This window comes from Mya arenaria, chromosome 4 (genome assembly GCF_026914265.1).
Source record: "Mya arenaria isolate MELC-2E11 chromosome 4, ASM2691426v1".
NCBI lineage: Eukaryota > Metazoa > Mollusca > Bivalvia > Myida > Myidae > Mya > Mya arenaria.
The window spans coordinates 13,547,916-13,568,568 of record NC_069125.1 but is presented as its reverse complement, the minus strand read 5'-3'; the positions used below and the strand labels follow the sequence as shown (position 1 = coordinate 13,568,568).

General features: G+C 38.5%; 2 protein-coding genes across 2 annotated transcripts in view; one reads left to right on the top strand and one right to left on the bottom strand.

Annotated features, from left to right (window-relative positions):
- Positions 1-265: 265 nt before the first annotated feature.
- Positions 266-11,746, bottom strand: LOC128232782 (uncharacterized). Its single transcript, XM_052946511.1, has 6 exons — positions 11,658-11,746; positions 11,405-11,453; positions 10,853-10,976; positions 3,089-3,194; positions 2,374-2,489; positions 266-1,302 (listed from the first exon to the last, which is right to left on the bottom strand). The coding sequence occupies exons 1-6, from the start codon at positions 11,675-11,677 to the stop codon at positions 1,082-1,084; spliced, it is 636 nt and encodes a 211-aa protein (XP_052802471.1). The 5' UTR covers positions 11,678-11,746; the 3' UTR covers positions 266-1,081.
- Positions 11,747-18,144: 6,398 nt separating this feature from the next.
- Positions 18,145-20,653, top strand: part of LOC128232478 (uncharacterized) — a 35,279-nt gene continuing 32,770 nt past the window's right edge. Inside the window, exon 1 of the mRNA XM_052946049.1 lies at positions 18,145-18,168. The gene's annotated coding sequence lies outside the window, so the exon portion shown is untranslated. The remainder of the gene's footprint in view (positions 18,169-20,653) is intronic.

The following is a 20,653-nucleotide window of genomic DNA, read 5'->3' as shown; positions in this document are numbered from 1 at the left end:
GTAGATCAAAATTATTGGCCATGCTCGAAAATCCTTATCTTGCCCGCGGGCAAAAGATAGACCAAGTATCCCTTATGGAACTCCTTTTTATTATCATCACACAATTACCTCCCTTGTTAAAAACCGTTGTCTGTAGCATGATGGAAACCTTGTCTTCAAAGTTTATTATTTTTCGTCTCAAATGGCACCAAAAAAAGTTTTCACTCTGAATTCAAGAAATAATGCTGCAATCTCCTCAGATCTATTTTTAGAACGATTTGACTATTTACACAATCTACATTACTGCGCGTCTATCAATCACAACCACGAATTATCACATATATATACGCAAATTATTTTCACTACGCACAAAAGTATTGCAGCGAAAAAAACAACTTTATTTTGTTTAACTGAGGTGGGAGTAAAGACATCTACCATAGCTGCTCGTGAAACCTCGTTTCCGCAAAACACCCTACGCTTGGGTTGGGATGAACCTATCTTACACTCTTGGCCAAGGAAGTAACTTTCAATCTTGCCAACCGGCAAAGATAAAACAGTACCCGTATGGGACTACTTTTTTATTGTAATTACACAATAACCTCCCTTTTGAGAGACCGTCGTCTGTAGTACCATGGAAACCTTGTCTTACGGCAATATTTAAAATAATTATTTCTCACTTCAAAGGGCACCTAAAAAGGATTTCATGGTGATTTCAGTAAATAAGGCTGCACTCTCCACAGATCTATATTAAGAACGATTTGAATATTTACATATTTTGAGTCACTGCGCGAATATCTATGACAACCACAAATTATCACATGTCTATTCGCGATATATATCATAACGAACAAAAGAGGTCCAGCTAAAAATACATTTTAGCTGTATTTTGTTTAAATGATGTAGGAGAAAAAACTTCTACCTTGGTCGCTCGTGTAAGATGGGTTCATCCAACCCTCGCACGGAGTGTTTTGCGGTAACTCGGTAAACCTCGTTTCCGTAAAACACCCTACGCTCGGGTTGGGATGAACCTATCTTACTCGAGCGGCCATGGCAGATACTTATAGTCTATTACAGGCGTCGTTTCAAAAGAGAGCGTTGTCTTTTAAAGATTTGTAGACGTTTCGTTCTCGGTATTGTTTGATGTATTTCGATTCCCGTTCGTACTGCCCTGGTAAGATCGGAGAAGTTCAGCGATGTTTAGACTGACGTTGATTGAGACGTTTAACGTTTCAAGGTCCGTCATTGAGGTGGAAACGTTAACGTCATGTCCTTGGTTGGCCATAACTCGACGGCTTAGTTCTGCCCTAAATCGTCGGCCCGGGTCTTTAAAATTCAAATAAAAGTGATTCCAGTATTATTTATAAGACCAATAATTACGACAATGGCAGGTTTGTTTATATAAATACAAATAACTAGAAATTCAGCAAACCATAAATATATTTGTTCCAGTCTTCAAAAACAACTTTGGAATAATACGAAGCATTTGATAAACATTTGAACTAGTGCACTCCTTTTGACTCCTGCTTTACAATTCATCAAACTTGGTCTATAATTCACACATTCTGGTGCTAGGAACAAGTGTTATGTATGTGGCTAGACGATCGAGAAGAAAAAACCCATCTAGAATGATAACAAGGTTGATCAAACAGTTGACCTTGTGACCTATATTCACCCAGCATGACACATTATTCAACCTGACCTAGATACAGATATTCTTACCAAGTTTTATGAAGATGGGTGAAAACTGTGACATCAGGAGCGTTTTACAAATGATGTGGGGCTTTGCGCTTAGTGATAATGTTTAAAATTGATATGACGTAAACGACCTAGATTAAGGTTATATACGGCTAGGTTAATAACGACCTAGACTCAAACAGTATCTGACCAAGTTTCAAGAATAAATTGGGATAACATATAGCGCCTAGAGTGTTAGTGAGATGTTTTTAGCATCAAACCATTGACCTATTTTCAGAGTCAATATGAATATACATGAAACTGAAGAGTACACACGTTTCGATAATGTTTAATGATGACTTGGTAGAAATTGAGGCCCCAAGAGTATCAACAAAACATCAATAGGTGACCAATCAGTCTCTGACCAAGTTTCATAAGATTTTGGGATAGCATGTTACGTCAAGAGTGTTAATAAGGTTATTTAAACATTTACATATATTCAGAGTCAATACGACCAAATTTCAAACATGCGTAAAATATCTAGCAAACACAGGTTTCGAAAACGTTTAAGAATGATTGGTTGTTAAATGTGGTTGTTTACAAGCGAGTTGTGAACGACGGACAACGACTGGTCGCAAAACCTTTTCATGTGAAATCCTGTGAGCTAACACTCAGTTGTATGTTTTAATATATTAATGTTTAAATACAAGACATACGTACATATGCTATCAACGTTCGTATTGACGCTTTCGGGCCTTTCTGATGCGCGGCCGTCACTTGACATTGCCCCCTCGACGAAAAGATAGTCACTGCCGTCGTCGTGCATAGCCATCGGGCTGGAAATTCGGGAATAAGTTGCAATGCAATGCAAGGGACATGCAACGTAGCCAGAATTTCCAAGATTCTGATTTAAGTTATAGCGAATCTGTCATTCAATGGGTTATCTTGTCTTTGCTATTGCAGTTATACTTTGAATACCTTAATGATTAAACCGTTGTTATACAGCAGTGTTATGCCGTATATAGAAGCGACGTGTTTTGATAGTGTTTACCGTATGGAAGGATGTTGCTGTTGCTGCTGCTGCTACTGATGATGATGTATGATGATGATGATGATGATGATGATGATGATGATGATGATGATGATGATGATTTTGATGATGATGATGATGATGATGATGATGGCGACGACGACGACGACGATGACCACGACCACGACGATGATGATGATTATGATGACCACCGCTACATAAAACCTGCGTAGCACAGCAGCAAAACATACAAGTGGACAACCACACACTGAAACTAAATATTATTCTAATATTACAGATTGTTTTGCTCATTATAAAACGAGTAGACATGCTTCAAAAAATCTTGGAGAACAAGAGTATACAATAATAAAAGAAATACCACAGTATTAATAAAATGTTCTTTACCCAATCTCTGACGGCATTTGCGGATCTCTCATACGTTGAAATCCTGTGCCGTCATAGTAATACATCCCTGTTGAAATACTCTGAGGATTACCTGTACCGACAACCACTGGAAAGTAAAGACGAGTATAAAAGCATAATAACACGAGATATACTGGTATATTACTGGTGACTATGTATATATCAACAGTGGTGTCCGTTAAGTTAACGGCATAGCGGCCTATTGGCGTGAAGTTGTTTGTCTGGCGGTCTAGCGGCCAAGCGGAGTGAAATTAGCGGTCTAGCGGCCTAGCCGAGTGAAGTTGGCGGTGATACAGCCAAACGGCGCGAAGTTGTTGGTCCAGGGCCCTAGCGGAGTTGATCTAAGCGATCTAACGGCGTGAAGTTGGCAGTTAAGCGGCATGGTGTAGGTGGCCTAGCGGCGTGAAAATGGTGATCTCACAGCTTGAAATTGGCGATCTAGCGGCGTAAAGGGATGATCTTACGGTGTGAATTTGGCGGCCTAGCGATGTGAAATCGCTAGTTATATAATTGCATTATTAAGAGTTAAGAAATTGAGATCATCATCCGTCGTCATGTAATTGTTGAATGCTAGTTACGCAAGAAAATTACAAAATACATACTAGTAGTTTAGTCAAATAGAGTGTAATTTCCGACGAATGGACCCCCAAACAAGGGAGGTGACAATATTTGTTACAATATGAAATTGTCAACTTTACTTGTCTTTCTTACACTAAGTTCACTTAGATCCAATATGATTTACATTCATGCAGCTTGTTTTTTTTTATATTGAGCCGATCTTAATACTTGTTCGACATATATTCAGTTGACATCATTTTTTTCTGTAATACGAGGCTCGCCTTTTCCTTTAAAGATGCACCCTTACTCCCAAATATAATTATCATGATTAATACAATTGTTTAAATATACCAAAAAGGATGATTAAATGTCAAAACAATAGTTCTTATGAGGGATACCGAGTTAAATTTGAAAAAAGGTGCAGAAAGCACAATGTTTCTACCATATGAAATAATAGTAGATCAGAGTAAATCTTTTAGCATTTACCAATCATTTAGTATTTTTGCGTTTTCAGCTAGTAACTACACCGTAAATACACGGTCATAATCTTGTTATTAGTAATCAATATTTTCCAAAACTGCATTATTTAGTAAGTAGTTTAAGGTTTATCAAAATTATCAAATTTTGTTTTTTATACATGTGTTTGTATTAATTTTGAATAAGAGTGTCACTTTAAACATTACTTTACCCTTTACTGGCAACCTCACAAAAAATGTCGATGTAGCCCATGATCTGATTTGATCAAAAAGACATAACATGAGGTTGACTCAGTTTTCAAGGAAATAAGTACACAAAGTGCACCAAGTCCTGAAGAGAAAGTTGTTTTAAAGAAAGGCGGAGAAATCAAGAAGCAAGTGAACTGTACCTCTTCCAAAAACGCTGGCAAAATGCAGCTCTACCTGCAGGCTTTAAGCGTGATTCAAAGGTAATGCTTCCAAAACCGAACAAAGAAGATAACAAGATCCGCTCATATAGACCAATAACACTTGAGAAACAACTAGAAAAGATAATAAAAACCGTCTTACTTAGAAATTGAAGTTAAAAAAGGGTTTTCAAAACATCAAAATGCTTACAGAAAAAATAAGTACAGTACACAAAAGGTAATCAGGTTAATACAAGGGGCAGAGGATGGTCTGAATGAAAAAGTTACAGTTCTAGTTGCAATGGACTTCGGATCATGTTTTGAAAGGGTTTGGAGGGCTGGTCTCCTGAAGAAAGCAACAGATCTAAGGATTGATGAAAGACTTTGGCTGTACATGAAGAAGTTTATAATTGACAGAAAGTAGTCCATTTAAATTAATGAAAACAGATTCGAAGTATCAACATCTAAAAACGGAATCCCAGTGCTAAGCCCAACACACTGTAATCTTTACACAAGTGACAGCGTTGACGCGGTAAATGAAGAACACACAGAGTTCGCAGATGATGTGTCAATTTGGAACAGCCACGAGAGTGCAAATGAAGCGGTCAAATAACTAATGAAGATATGAAGAGTATTACCAACTGGTGCCAAAAGTGAAACATGAACATAGCTCCAGTGAAAACACAGGCCCTACTGATTGGTGATAAATCTAACCTAACCGAGAAGTTAGTCAAGAAATTGAAATTGTTAAAGACAAGAAATTGTTGGGTATCACAATAGATAATGAAGTTAGTTTTGAAAAGCATGTGCAAGAAATGGTTGCATCTGGTTTTAAAGCACTCAGATCACTAGATAGATGTTCTGAAGGCAACAAAGGAAGCAGCCATAAACTTATATGAAGTTATACAGGTCACTGGTCCTCCCAGTTATGGAATTTGTGCTCAGGTACTTGCAACTGTGCCAGAAATGAAACTAAAGCCATTAGGTCCAGAGAGGGGGTATGTTGAAAACAAGTAGCTGCATCTATTCCACTAGTACCGAGACGATTAAAGTCCATACAAACACTCTTCCTCTAAACATACACATTAAAAGAACACAGGCAGAGGAAGCAGTTCGGATAGCAGAGAAGGGATCAGATGATCCACTATAGGATAACTTAAACGGATTGTTAAACCACAGAGAAACCAAGGGAGAAAATCTAACATGTTTCTCCATGCTCATGAGAAGGTTCGGTTAAATTAGGGGCCATATCGAGTTCAGTGACATTGAAAAGGAGTTTGATAATAGCGAATCCTTCATCGGGTTATCACGAACAAGGAAGAAAATTACACAGAGTAAGGAAAACCAAGAAGTAAACATCAACAAAATTCTTGAAGATTGTAAAGAAGAAGTGCTGATGTTCACTGATGGGTCGACTTAAGGCAATCCATGACCTACGGTGTAGGTGCAGTTATATATGTGGATGGCTACAATTCAGCACCAATACAGATCAAGAAACCAGTCTTCTCAAAGTTGAGCAATAACTATGCCGGGGAAATAGTTGGAATAGAGACGGCCCTTACTTTTGCCAGCGAACTGACCACTATAGAAAGAAAAGACATCCGTATCTTCACAGACTGTCAAGCAGCAATAAGGTCAGCGTTTTCCAAAAACCGAAATAGAAACAATACTCAAAATTAAAACTTCAGTTGCTACTCTAGAAGAAAGAGAAAACAAAATTACCATACACTGGGTACCGGGCCACAATAATGTTGCTGGAAACGAACTAGCCGACCAATTGGCCAAAGAAGAAGCCAGAGATGCCAAAAACAGAGGAGAAACAGGATTTCAAAGAGAAAGGGACTACAGAGATTTTAAAAGGCAACTTAAAGAAACTTCCAAGCACGAATGTCAGTATACACACTCCGTAAAGGCAAAATAACTCCAGGACATGTTTTCAATACCTAGACGGAGGAACTGCATAGGAGACAGAAACAGGAATGCTTTTAGTAATATTAACCAGCTTCTGAGTAGACACAGCCATTTCAAAAACCATTGGGCAAAGATAACAGACAGTAACGACCGAAACTGTGACACTTGTCAGGTTCCTGAAACAGTGGACCACTACATATTTCAATGTAGAAGATTTGTAAAGGCTAGAAATGCATAAGAAAGAAGAACGGAAGAGCAACTGAATAGTTTTGCTATTGACTTTGGGCTGATCGTATTAGCCATCCTTGCAGGAGAGATAGAAGACATTTCTGTGGAAGCTTAGGAAGCTTTAGTCACGTCCTTGGCAGTCTATTTGACAGTAACAGGATGTAATAACAAAAAACTCAGACAGTTTTCTGTATTAAGTAGCATTAACAAGAGGTAATAATAAGCAAGAGTTAAAGTACAACGCGAAGTACTAATATGAGATGATAACGGCGTATGTATTCGTCAAAGTACAAGGAGATCACCGGCGACAACAAACCAAAAATCGATAAAACAACAATAACAGGAGCGGTTGGGTGATTTCTAGGAAGAATTATACTGAGGTTGCCCTTTTCAGAATTTGGTAAGAAATCTTAAATATTTCTATTTTTTCTGTACAAGAAAGCTTATATACATATGAAGGATAATATAAAAACAGACAGAACTGAATTCGAAGCTGTGTAAATCGGACAAAAAATTCAATCTTTTTGTTTTGCTTCTATTGTTCAGTACAATTTTTTTATGTATTACGTATGTAAACTGGTTGGTGAGCAGTATCCGGTGAAAAGCAGTATCCGGCAATTATCATTTTCTCCTTTCATTTATTTTTTATGGCAATAGTAGGTGTTATTTTGTAAAATGTGCAAATTTGCCAAGAGAAATTGTCAAACGAATCATTGACTTAATTCAAAAAATTCCAGTGGCACCCTTCTTTCCTCATAAAGACCAGCATGGGTACTTTTGCCTTTTTAGAAATAAATGCTTAAGACTATCAATTATTTTGTTTGTATTGTCTAAAACTTATAATTAGATTATAAATACTCCCACACTTTTCATATCTGGCAGTTGAACCATTATATTAATTCAATAAAACAGAAAATTCTAACATTTTCTGCCAAATTCATAATGTTCAAGTTCCTTATAGCCTCATTCAACCCATTTTTACCCTTAGCACCCTGTCCCTTTTCTGCAGCACTCTGGCCTTTTTAAATCCTGGCTAAAACCATAGGGTTATACGTAGCAAATGCCGGACACTGCTTTTCACTTATCTTAAATTAGGCTTAATTGAACAACTAATTTCGCACGAGCTCCATGTCGTCGCAGAGTTTTATAATAAACAATCTTTAAACGTTGAACCCTGGTTTGTGTAAGGTCAAAACCTTTTGCTTTTAACTGTAAAAACTGCCGTTCATTGTTCACCAACGAGTAGAGTCAAGGTCTTTTTCAGCCAGTCAAACGCTATTCTAGGCCAAGTCAGGTCTGAATAAAAAAACATGTGTAGGTCCTATTTTAACCTATTATTTCAGGTTTGTTCTAGACTTTTCGCAGATGGACAACCATCCAATGAGAATCAACTCCCAAGTTAGACATAGTCTACACACAAATATCTACGCCAAACGCGCTTGCTGGGGAGAAAACCCCTAGAATCAATATTTGCCGGTCTACTCAAGAATTCAACTTCAACGTGCTTCTTCTGATCTGGATTCAAGATTGTACACTGACTCAAATTCTGGCCTGAGCGCTCTGCATACAAGCTTACATAAAACCTTCTTGACGAAAGGCGAAAACAAAATTTGCAAAGGGATTAGTCGCTGCATAATACAGTACAAAATTGTATCGTCTGATGTCATACTCAAAATGCGCAATGCTTTAAGATTGATGATTTATTTTCAAATTGTTATTGCCACACAGTAACTTAAATAAAAAGTTAAAAACTCTTGAATGTTTTTTTATTACCCACACACTGAAAGTGGCCATATAGCACATTCAAGTATTTGTGTTTATTGATTTTGTAAGTATAGACTGACTGCAGTGTATACAGTATGGTTTTTAGTCAACTACTATCTAGGATTGAATAGCCTGCTCCCCTGTTTAACTATCAAGCCGTGAGCGCGCTTCAGATTTATGTTTTAGTCAGTGTTGAGTTGAACTGTGGGTGGATCTGGTTGGTCTGATTTTCTGATGTATCACATCGCCTACGAAAAATGTATCTCTCAGTTTTCCAATCAAAAGAGACTAAGGTTGTCTACCACAAAATCCCAGCGTCGGATATTTATCAGTATTCATAAAATGATATCATTTTAACTGGGAAACCATATGCGCTATTTTGAACGAGGAAACACAGATGACACAGCAACATGATTGTTGCGTGTATTATTTTAACCATGTTAAGCGATTTATTATCGGCCTCCTACTAGCTCGCTTGACAATTGTTGGCTTGTTTTGTGGAAATACACTACCAACCGCGCGTTTTTGCACACTTCGCCGCGATATTTCATTACCACGGACGTTATCTTTTTAATCTTATTTTCACTATACGCCGCAATTGAAGCATAATGCCCACCGTGTCCATGCCTATAATTTCCCCCACGTTCCACCGCGTCGAGTCACCGCGATACGCGGTGTTGCGAAGTGTTAATTAACTGTATTTCAGGTAGCTGTTAATTCTCTGAAGGCAGAGAATTTGTTGCCGCCCTTTACATATAATTCCAGTTTTTTATTAAACTTATACAAACTCAACCCTTAAACTACAAATCTTGGTTCGTACTCAAAACGTAGTGTAATCCCTGAAAATATGCTTTTCAGCTGTGAAAGTGTTCATACGCTATTGTTACCTTGTTCGAAAAAATCTAAATTTCGAATGGCCTCGTTTAACCCGTGTGCTTGTGAATAAATACTATCTTGAGTCAATTAACTTTTCAAAAATACTTGAACAAACACTCAATTTTCGACCGACATAATTATCAAGTTTTGGGGATAAAACTGTTTACCCTCGCAATTGTTTGTTATCCATTCTGCAAGCGCGGTTCAATTTACATGTACAATATTCTATTTGTACCATCTTTATCTGTAAAGATACCTGCATATCGCGGTAAGCCGCATTGCGGCGATACGACGCGTGCGTGTTTTCGGAAGTCGTAAGCGATAGCAGCAGATGAACGCGGCGATGACGCGCACTACCGCTTTGGGTACCGTGGAATATATCGCCGCGATGACACATCTCTTCCGCGGTGGTAAGGCGGTTTGGTTTTTTTTCAAAAAACGCGTGGTTGGTAATGTACTGTATTTGCCGATATTTAGACCATCTGGTGTCTAGCCCCTTTAAATATGAAGAGTCACCTCATAAGCAATATTGCAGTGCATTAAGGTGTAAATAGTCGATAAATCGCCTGTAAATGTCGTTGAATCAACATGTTTTGTAAAGGATGTATTCTGTGCCGATTATTTGCTGTCTACATATCCGCGATCGTTATCTATAAATCAGAGTATTGGATGTGCTAAGAGAATTGGGGAATAGTATGGTTGTCGAGATTTGATGACGTAAAGCTTTGGAGAGGGTGATTGTGAGTTGCATGTGATATGCATTACCAATCTGCGCTATGCAGCTAGATGCACAACGATGGATATTATAGTAGCAAGTTGTGGATGATGTTTATATTATTTGTAAGTCAAACATGTTTCAAAAACATTTTTCCATACTGTATTATTGCTATCTTACTACATACAACATCACTTAACACATTGTATGTATATATCACTTATTGTTTGCAGAATTCACAGACCAATCGGCTTTACACCATATTTCGTTATGATATAACACACTATCACACAGTTTTTACATTAAACACGCACTTTTTGCACATTACAAACATAAACAGTTCCACCATATAAGTCATGTTCAGTTTGAATGTAATTTCAATTGATGTTAATCTCATCTCGCAATCACCTCTTCAATTCTTTTCATCATCAAAATCAAGCCTCGACACCTACTTTACCATTCCCCCTGTCTCTCAGCACTTTCAGTGCTTTGATTAAGATAGTGTGCGGTCAAAATTTTCCTTACACTTAAAACTTTGACCTTCACCTTATGATCCAAAAATCAACTGGACATCTATTGACCAAGCACAAACTACCACAGAAGTATCAAAATTCTTAGTAAAACTATTCTCGAATTATTGTGACAGACGACCGACAGACCTCCTGAACATATATGACCGACTGACTGACCTAATTCCAATCTTTTCGAAGTGAGATAAAACATTATGATAAATATGATTATTGTTATTGTTTGGTATTTTATGTAAAGAAAGACAATCGAACAAAATGTCAAGCCCAGTGTTCTATTTTTTTAATAAATAAATTTGTAATACCAACATCTTCCTTGTGATCTGGTCTTCGTCTTGACAACGGTTGTTTACTTCCGGCCGCAGTGTTCTCATAGTGCGTGGCTGTTTTCGGGTTCGTTAAACTTCTGTCTTCTGTGTTTGCCGGGGCCTGAAACATTTCAGCAAGTCTTCAGGATTTCCACTAAGATTTTTTTGTGTCAGCGTCAGCTATCATCGCAAAGTGTTTTAAGTTGTTGTTGTTGTTGTTGTTGCTGCTGTTTGTATTGAAAGTTTGCAATGACCGAATAATGATATGAGTGTAAGACAACATGTTATGAGTAAGACCCGGCCGATTTTCTAGATCAAAGGTCAAGGTCTTAAGTCGACGTTAACTTGATGTTTACAGAAACGCTGGTATGCCTATTTCAGGTAAAATAAGTAATATTTGCAATTTAATGTTTAGGTCAAGCTTGCCATAAGACGTTAGTTTGACCTTCGTAGAAATAGTGACATGTCTGTAAAAGGCGAAATAAATATTCGTTGCAAAATAATTTGTTTGTTTTTTAAACGTATTTCTATAACCATTAACAATCTTACCTTTAACGCGGTGTGTATGTTTTTTGGAACAGTTTCTTGGTTCTGGTATCTGAAATGATTATCAATATTTTATGCCAAGATAAACCCTCGGTGGGAAGGAAAGTATTTACCCCAGGGACATATATGTGTATTTCTACGCAAAACATAAACATATTGTTACTAGATTTTGAATTTAAACATTTCCAAAACAGCTGAGATTATAGAGCTTAGAATTTAGAATTATTATGAGGGCAAAAAAATATGAAAAGTTTACAGTGGATTATGTTGATCCATCTTAATTCCGACTGAAAAACACGAATACTCCCAAATAATTTAAAAAGCATCCACACTCACAGAAAAAATACACATTATGAGACTAGGAAGTAAATTGCGGAAAAGTATACTAGCATATAAAATAGACGTTCATAAAGTGAATTCCGCCTTGACAATCTTTTCTTTAAAAGTCATATAGAGTTGAACCTGTAGTGTCCCTATATTGTTTCTGTATTGTATTTCTATTGTGCTTGTTGTGTTCCTATATTGTTTCTGTATTGTATTTCTATTGTGCTTGTTGTGTTCCTATATTGTTTCTGTATTGTATTTCTATTGTGCTTGTTGTGTTCCTATATTGTTTCTGTATTGTATTTCTATTGTGCTTGTAGTGTTCCTATATTGTTTCTGTATTGTATTTCTATTGTGCTTGTTGTGTTCCTGTATTGTTTATGCATTCTACATGTTGAGGACCTGTAATGGACATGAAGTTTACATTTTTTTTACCCTGTAGTTTACTTGTAGTGTAGTGTACATGAAGTGTACCTGTAGTGCTCCTGTATTATATAAGTGGTGTACATAAAGTGTAGATGTAATGTACCTGTAGTGTACATGTTTTTACCTGAAGTTTACCTGTAGTGTACTTGTAGTTTACCTGTATAGTACATGTAGTAAAACCGTAGTGTACATGTAGAGAACCTGTAGAGTACCTGAAGTATACCTGTATTGTATAAGTGGTGTACATGAAGTGTACATGTAGTGTACATGTAGTGTACCTGTAGTGTAGTGTACATGAAGTGTGCATGTAGTGTACCTGTAGTGTAGTGTACATGATGTGTGCATGTAGTGTACCTTAAGTGTAGTGTATATGAAATCTACCTGTAGTGTACCTGTAGTGTAGTGTACCTGTAATGTACATGTAGTGTACCTGTAGTGTAGTTTACATGAAGTGTGCATGTAGTGTACCTGTAGTGTAGTGTACATGAAGTGAGCATGTAGTGCACCTGTGGTAAAGTGTACCTGTAGTGTAGTGTACCTATAGTGTAGTGTACATAAAGTGTGCATGTAGTGTACCTGTAGTGTAGTGTGCCTGTAGTGTAGTGTACCTGAAGTGTAGTGTACCTGTAGTGTAGTGTACATCAAGTGTACCTGTAGTGTAGTGTACATGAAGTGTGCATGTAGTGTACCTGTAGTGTAGTGTACATGAAGTGTACCTGTAGTGTACCTGTATTGTATAAGTGGTGTACACGAAGTGTGCATATAGTGTACCTGTAGTGTACATGTCTCTACCTGAAGTGTACCTGTAGTGTAGTGTACATGAAGTGTACCTGAAGTGTACCTGTATTGTATAAGTGGTGAACATGAAGTGTGCATGTAGTGTTTCTGTAGTGTATATGTTTCTACCTGAAGTGTACCTGTAGTGTACATGTAGTGTACCTGTAGTTTACCTGTAGTGTACCTGTAGTAGCTCGGGTGTGCCTGTAGTGTACATGTAGTGTACTTGTAGTGTACATGAACTGTGCATGTAGTGTACCAGTAGTGTACCTGTAGTGTTCCTGTAGTGTACCTTTAGTTTACCTGCAGTGTACCTGCAGTGTACCTGTAGTGTACCTGTAGTGTACCAGTAGTGTGCCTACAGTGTGTCTGAAGTGTGCCTGTATTGTGCCTGTATTGTACCTGTAGTGTACCTGTAGTGTACCTTTATTTTACCTGTAGTGTGTCTGTAGTGTACCAGTAGTGTACGTGTAGTGTGCCTGAAGTGTGCCTGTATTGTGCCTGTTGTGTTACTGTAGTGTACCTGTAGTTTACCTGTAGTGTACCTGTAGTAAACCTGTAGTGTGCCTGTAGTGTACCTGTAGTGTACCTGTTGTGTGCCTGTAGTGTACCTGTAGTGTACCTGCAGTGTACCTGTAGTGTACCTGTAGTGTACCTGTAGTGTACCTGTAGTGTGCCTGTAGTGTACCTGTAGTGTATATGAAGTGTACCTGTAGTGTACCTGTAGAGTGTCTGTAGTGTACCTGTAGTGTACCTGTAGTGTATCTGTAGTGTGCCAGTAGTGTACCTGTAGTGTGCCTGTAGTGTACCTGTAGTGTGCCTGTAGTGTACCTGTAGTGTATATTAAGTGTACTAGTAGTGTACCTGTAGTGTACTTGTAATGTACCTGTAGTGTACCTGTAGGGTACCTGTTGTGTACATGTAGTGTGCCTTTAGTTTAGCTGCAGTATACCTGTAGTGTACCTGTAGTGTATAGGTACTGTACCTGTCGTGTACCTGTCGTGTACCTGTAGTGTACCCGTAGTGTACCTGTAGTGTACCTGTAGTGTACCTGTAGTGTACCCGTAGTGTATTTGTTGTGTACATGTAGTGTATATGTAGTGCACCTGTTGTGTACAAGTAGTGTACCTGTAGTGTACCTGTAGTATACCTGTAGTGTACCTGTAGTTTGCCTATAGTGTACCAATTGTGTACTTGTAGTGTACCTGTAGTGTACCCGTAGTGTACCTGTAGTGTACCAGTAGTGTACCTGTAGTGTACCTGTAGTGTACCCGTAGTGTATATGTTGTGTACATGTAGTGTATATGTAGTGCACCTGTTGTGTACAAGTAGTGTACCTGTAGTGTACCAGTAGTGTACCTGTAGTGTACCTGAAGTGTATCTTTAGTTTACCTGTAGTGTACCTGTAGTGTACCTGAAGTGTACCTGTAGTGAACCTGTAGTGTGCCTACAGTGTGACTGCAGTGTGCCTGTATTGTGCCTGTTGTGTTACTGTAGTGTACCTTAAGTGTACCTTTAGTGTACCTTTATTTTACCTGTAGTGTACCTGTAGTGTACCTGTGGACCTGTAGTGTACATGTAGTGTACCTGTAGTGTACCTGCAGTGTACCTGTAGTATACCTGTAATGTGCCTACAGTGTGCCTGAAGTGTGCCTTTATTGTGCCTGTAGTGTTACTGTAGTGTACCTGTAGTTTACCTGTAGTGTACCTGTAGTAAACCTGTAGTGTGCCTGTAGTGTACCTGTAGTGTACCTGTAGTGTGCCAGTAGTGTACCTGTAGTGTTCCTTTAGTGTACCTTTAGTGTACCTGTAGTGTACCTGTAGTGTACCTGAAGTGTACCTGTAGTGTACCTGTAGTGTGCCTGTAGTGTGCCATCAGTGTACCTGTAGTGTACCTGTAGTGTGCCAGTAGTGTATCTGTAGTGTGCCAGTAGTGTACCTGTAGTGTACCTGTAGTGTGTCTGTAGTGTGTCTGTAGTGTACCTGTAGTGTACCTGTAGTGTATCTGTAGTGTAGCTGTAGTTTGCCAGTAGTGTGCCATCAGTGTACTTGTAGTGTACCTGTAGTGTACCTGTAGTGTACCTGTAGTGTACCAGTAGTGTACCTGTAGTGTACATGTATTGTGCCTTTAGTTTAGCTGCAGTATACATGTAGTGTACCTGTAGTGTATATGTACTGTACCTGTCGTTTACCTGTAGTGTACCTGTAGTGTTCATGTAGTGTACATCTAGTGTTCCTGTAGTGTACCTGTAGTGTGCCTGTAGTATACCTGTAGTGTACCTTTAGTGTATATGTAGTGTATATGTAGTGTACCTGTAGTGTGCCAGTAGTTTGCCTGTAGTGTGCCTGTAGTGTACCTGTAGTATACATTTAGAGTACATGGAGTGTATCTGTAGTGTACCTGTAGTGTGCCTGTATTGTGCCTGTAGTGTACCTGTAGTGTGCCTGTAGTGTGCCATCAGTTTACCTGTAGTGTACCTGTAGTGTACCTGTAGTGTACCTGTAGTGTGCCTGTAGTGTACCTGTAGTGTACCAGTAGTGTATATTAAGTGTACTAGTAGTGTACCTGTAGTGTACTTGTAGTGTACCTGTAGTGTACCTGTTGTTTACATGTAGTGTGCCTTTAGTTTAGCTGCAGTATACCTGTAGTGTACCTGTAGTGTATATGTACTGTACCTGTCGTGTTCCTTTAGTGTACTTGTAGTGTACCTGTAGTGTACCCGTAGTTTGCCTGTAGTGTACCAGTAGTGTACCTGTAGTGTACCTGTAGTGTACCCGTAGTGTACCCGTAATGTACCTGTAGTGTACCAGTAGTGTACCTGTAGTGTACCCGTAGTGTATCTGTTGTGTACATGTAGTGTATATGTAGTGCACCTGTTGTGTACAAGTAGTGTACCTGTAGTGTACCAGTAATGTACCTGTAGTGTACCTGAAGTGTACCTTTAGTTTACCTGTAGTGTACCTGCAATGTACCTGTAGTGTACCTATAGTGTGCCAACAGTGTGCCTGCAGTGTGCCTGTATTGTGCCTGTTGTGTTACTGTATTGTACTTTTAGTGTACCTTTAGTGTACCTTTATTTACCTGTAGTGTACCTGTAGTGTACCTGTAGTGTACCCGTAGTGTACCTGTAGTGTACCTGTAGTGTACCTGTAGTGTACCTGCAGTGTACCTGTAATGTACCTGTAGTGTGCCTACAGTGTGCCTGAAGTGTGCCTTTATTGTGCCTGTAGTGTTACTGTAGTGTTCCTGTAATTTACCTGTAGTGTACCTGTAGAAAACCTGTAGTGTGTCTGTATTGTACCTGTAGTGTACCAGTAGTGTACCTGTAGTGTACCTGTAGTGTACCTGTAGTGTACCTGTAGTGTGCCAGTAGTGTACATGTAGTTTGCCTTTAGTGTACCTTTAGTGTACCTGTAGTGTACCTGTAGTGTACCTGTAGTGTGCCATCAGTGTACCTGAAGTGTACCTGTAGTGTACCTGTAGTGTACCTGTAGTGTACCTGAAGTGTACCTGTAGTGTGCCAGTAGTGTACCTGTAGTGCCAGTAGTGTACCTGTAGTGTGCCAGTAGTGTACCTGTAGTGTACCTGTAATGTGTCTGTAGTGTACCTTTAGTGTACCTTTAGTGTACCTGTTGTGTACCTGTAGTTTGCCTGTAGTGTGCCATCAGTGTACCTGTAGTGTACCTGTTGTGTACATGTAGTGTGCCTTTAGTTTGCCTGTAGTGTGCCTGTAGTGTACCTGTAGTATGCATTTAGAATACATGGAGTGTACCTGTAGTGTGCCTGTAGTGTACCTGTAGTGTACCTGTAGTGTGCCTGTAGTGTATCTGTAGTATACCCGTAGTGTACCCGTAGTGTATCTGTTGTGTACATGTAGTGTATATGTAGTGCACCTGTTGTGTACAAGTAGTGTACCTGTAGTGTACCTGTAGTATACCTGTAGTGTGCCTGTAGTTTACCTGTAGTGTACCTGTAGTGTACCTGTAGTGTACCTGTAGTGTACCTGTAGTGTGCCTGTAGTGTACCTGTAGTGTACCTGTAGTGTACCCGTAGTGTATCTGTAGTGTACCCGTAGTGTACCCGTAGTGTATCTGTTGTGTACATGTAGTGTATATGTAGTGCACCTGTTGTGTACAAGTAGTGTACCTGTAGTGTACCTGTAGTATACCTGTAGTGTACCTGTAGTTTGCCTGTAGTGTACCAATTGTATACCTGTAGTATACATGTAGAGTACATGGAGTGTACCTGAAGTGTGCCTGTAGTGTACCTGTTGTGTACATGTAGTGTATATGTAGTGTACCTGTAGTGTATATGTAGTGCACCTTTAATGTACCTGTAGTGTACCTGTAGTATACCTGTAGTTCACCTGTAGTGTGCCCGTAGTGTACCTATAGTGTACCAGTAGTGTACCTGTAGTGTACATGTAGTGTACCTGTAGTATACCTGTAGTATACCTGTAGTGTACCTGTAGTGTTCATGTAGTGTACCTGTACACTACATGTAGTGTACCTGTAGTGTACCTGTAGTGTTCATGTAGTGTACACTTATTTTACATGTCGTTAGTATGCTAAAGGAAATGCTTAAGAGTTTTAAAATCATAATCTGTTCTTCACCTAAATCCCATTCTTTCTCTGTGAAAATGGCTTCGACATTCGTTTAAACGACATTCGCGTCATTCAATTGTTTTGCTCAATATATGCTCAAATCGAATGTCGTGAAGAATAAATGAATAGTGAATAAATGAATAGTATGTATGTTGCAAATGCCGCAAACATTCGCGAATGTTGTAAATGATTGTGAATGTTATAAATGTTGCGGATAGTGTTAATATTGCGAGTGTCGGAAATTTTTAAATGTCGTAAATGTCAAACTTTCGAATGCTATGAATGTCGCGACTGTGTATGTGATTCGAATGTCCTGAATGCTGTTAATGTTACTCGGAGTAAAAACATTGAATGTCGCAGGTGTCGTTTAGGTTTATATCGAATGTCCTATATACAGCCAACTTAACACCGCCCAAATCGTATCTGTTTAAATTTCATACTAAGTATTGTATTTCTAAATTTCACCTTATTCATCATATTTATGATCATTTCATACTCATGTAATCGTATTTGCAAAAACACGCTCCGTCACGAATATGGGACGTTCGCTAACAAGGAAGTAAAGTCAATGTTAAATAACAAGATTCGACTGAACACGTTATTAACTTGACTACTGTGGAAATATTTTGACTCCGGTAAGTTAAACTATAATCATTTATTTATTGACTGCTTTTTATGTAGTTTTTTTATGTTGTATTAATTTTGTTTTATAAAGTCTTTGAATGATGTTCGTGAATTGGCAGATTATACTTTAATGATTATGTTACTTGTAAATTTACCACGAGTGATACAGGATTTGACCTTAGCTGGTGCATGCTTATTCGGTTGCAAGCGGATCCAGAATTTGGCGCTAGCGGGCGGGCACTTGGGGTGTAAACATGGCAGCTTTAATAAGTATATTAATTGTAAATTTAACACGAGCGGATCCAGGATTTCGCGCGAGCGGGGGCGTACTTTGGGTGTAATTTTGGCAGCTTTGCATCTTATTAATTATATAAATTGTAAATTAAACACGGGCGGATCAAGGATTTGGCGCTAGCGGGGTGCACTCGGGGGTAAACATGGCACATTTTGCAACCTTAATAATTATATAAATTGTAAATTGAAATGGTCGGATCAAGGATTTTACTTTAGCGGGGACGCACTTGGGATGAAACTTGGCATTATTGCACTTAAATCATTACATAAATTATAAATTTACCATGGGTGAATCCAAAAGCGTAGACTACTTGGAAACCATTCCATCTCAATATGTATATCACTTGTAACAATAAAGAGGGTCGAAGATTTGCAATCAGTGTCGAAGCTCTTCGGGTGCAATTTGACAACTTTGTATCTAATAGATCAATTGTAAAATTACTAGGGGCAGGGTCGAGGATTTGAAATTAAGGCGGATACATCGGTATGCGAGTAGGTAGCCTTTCAATTAAATAATTTTACCCATTGTAAAAGACCAGGGGCGGTTCGAGGATATGACGTTAGCAAATGCGCTCTTCGGGTGTAATTTGACTCCCTTCTATCTACATGATTCTATTTATTGTAAATGTTTACGGGTGGATTCAGAATTTGACATTAGCGGGGACGCATATAAGGTGCAACATGGCATCCTCATACCTAAATAGATATATAAATTATAAATTTATTAAGGGCGGTCCAGGATTTGCATTCTCTTGGTTGGTTTGTAACTTAGAACGAGCGACTCCTCACCTTGGAACCGAACAAATTAGACCTCAAACGTGGTATAGCGGCCGTGGTACCCCCTCCCTGGTTCCACTAGCGTCTTTTTCTATAGAAAAACAGGTAGATAATAACTCGATAAACTCATCGTTCCAAACAGAGGATTTATCAAATCACATTTGAACTTTTATTCAAAAACTGCTGTCAAAAATAACTTCGATCAATCATGTGATTTAAAAGAAATAATCTCAAATGATCCATAAATAACATGAGCTGATCTGTTCAAAAAACTTCGTTCAATCATGCTGTGAATCTCCCTGTGTTAAAAAACGATATCCTTCCTTTTATCTGTCTTGCGGTTATGTGGGGGTGGAATTGTTATTCATAGATTCACGCAATCATGAATATTAATATTCACCAAACCGAAAAACCCAAAAGTGGAAATTAAACCAGGAAGTTTGTTATGAATTGCAGATTCTAAAATATTTGTTTAAATACGGAGTTCTGTGGCAACTGCTGAGAAATACATTGACTTTCGTAAGTTAAAAATTACATATTTATCAATTTCACTAATTCACTAATAACAAAAGAATTATAATTACACGGCACTAGTATGAAAATACTTGAATTTATTTCAGTGTTGTGATAACTAATACTATTGATAATACTAATAATTATTTTGCTGTGGCCGTTGCGACTGTTATTGCTACAACTGCTACTGCTACTGTTATTGCTGCTGCTGCTGCTGCTGCTGCTTCTACTTCTTCTACTACTACTACTACTACTACTACTACTACTACTACTACTACTACTACTACTACTACTACTACTACTACTACTACTACTACTACTACTACTACTACTACTACTACTACTACTCTTACTACTACTACTACTACTACTACTACTACTACTACTACTACTACTCTTACTACTACTACTACTACTCTTACTACTACTACTACTACTACTACTACTACTACTACTACTACTACTACTACTACTACTGCTACTACTGCTACTACTACTACTACTACTACTACTACTACTACTCTTACTACTACTACTACTACTACTACTACTACTACTACTGCTACTGCTACTGCTACTGCTACTGCTACTGCTACTGCTACTGCTACTGCTACTGCTGGTGCTATTGCTGCTGCTACTGCTACTGCTACTGCTAGTGCTATTGCTGCTGCTACTGCTACTGCTACTGCTACTACTGTTTCTACTGCTACTGCTACTACTGCTTCTATTGCTACTGCTACTGCTACTTCTTCTATGTTCCAACCAGTCTGCTTGTTTTTCTTTCCGACTATATGACGGTCAGCTTATTTGCCATATCTCTTTGCATGTCCTTACGTCCAAATGTTAGCAACTCTCCATGATATGTGGCTAATCATTGGGGTCAACGATCACTTAAAGCCGATATTACTGCCA

What these genes read in the sequence shown, in the direction of transcription:
- LOC128232782 (XM_052946511.1), bottom strand. Translation starts at nt 11,677, where the DNA reads ATGGATCAACATAATCCACT. An exon ending in CAAATGCCGTCAGAGATTGG is followed by an intron (nt 2,490 to 3,088) that starts GTAAAGAACATT and finishes CCGAATTTCCAG; the next exon opens with CCCGATGGCTATGCACGACG. An exon ending in TACGAACGTTGATAGCATAT is followed by an intron (nt 1,303 to 2,373) that starts GTACGTATGTCT and finishes TGAATTTTAAAG; the next exon opens with ACCCGGGCCGACGATTTAGG.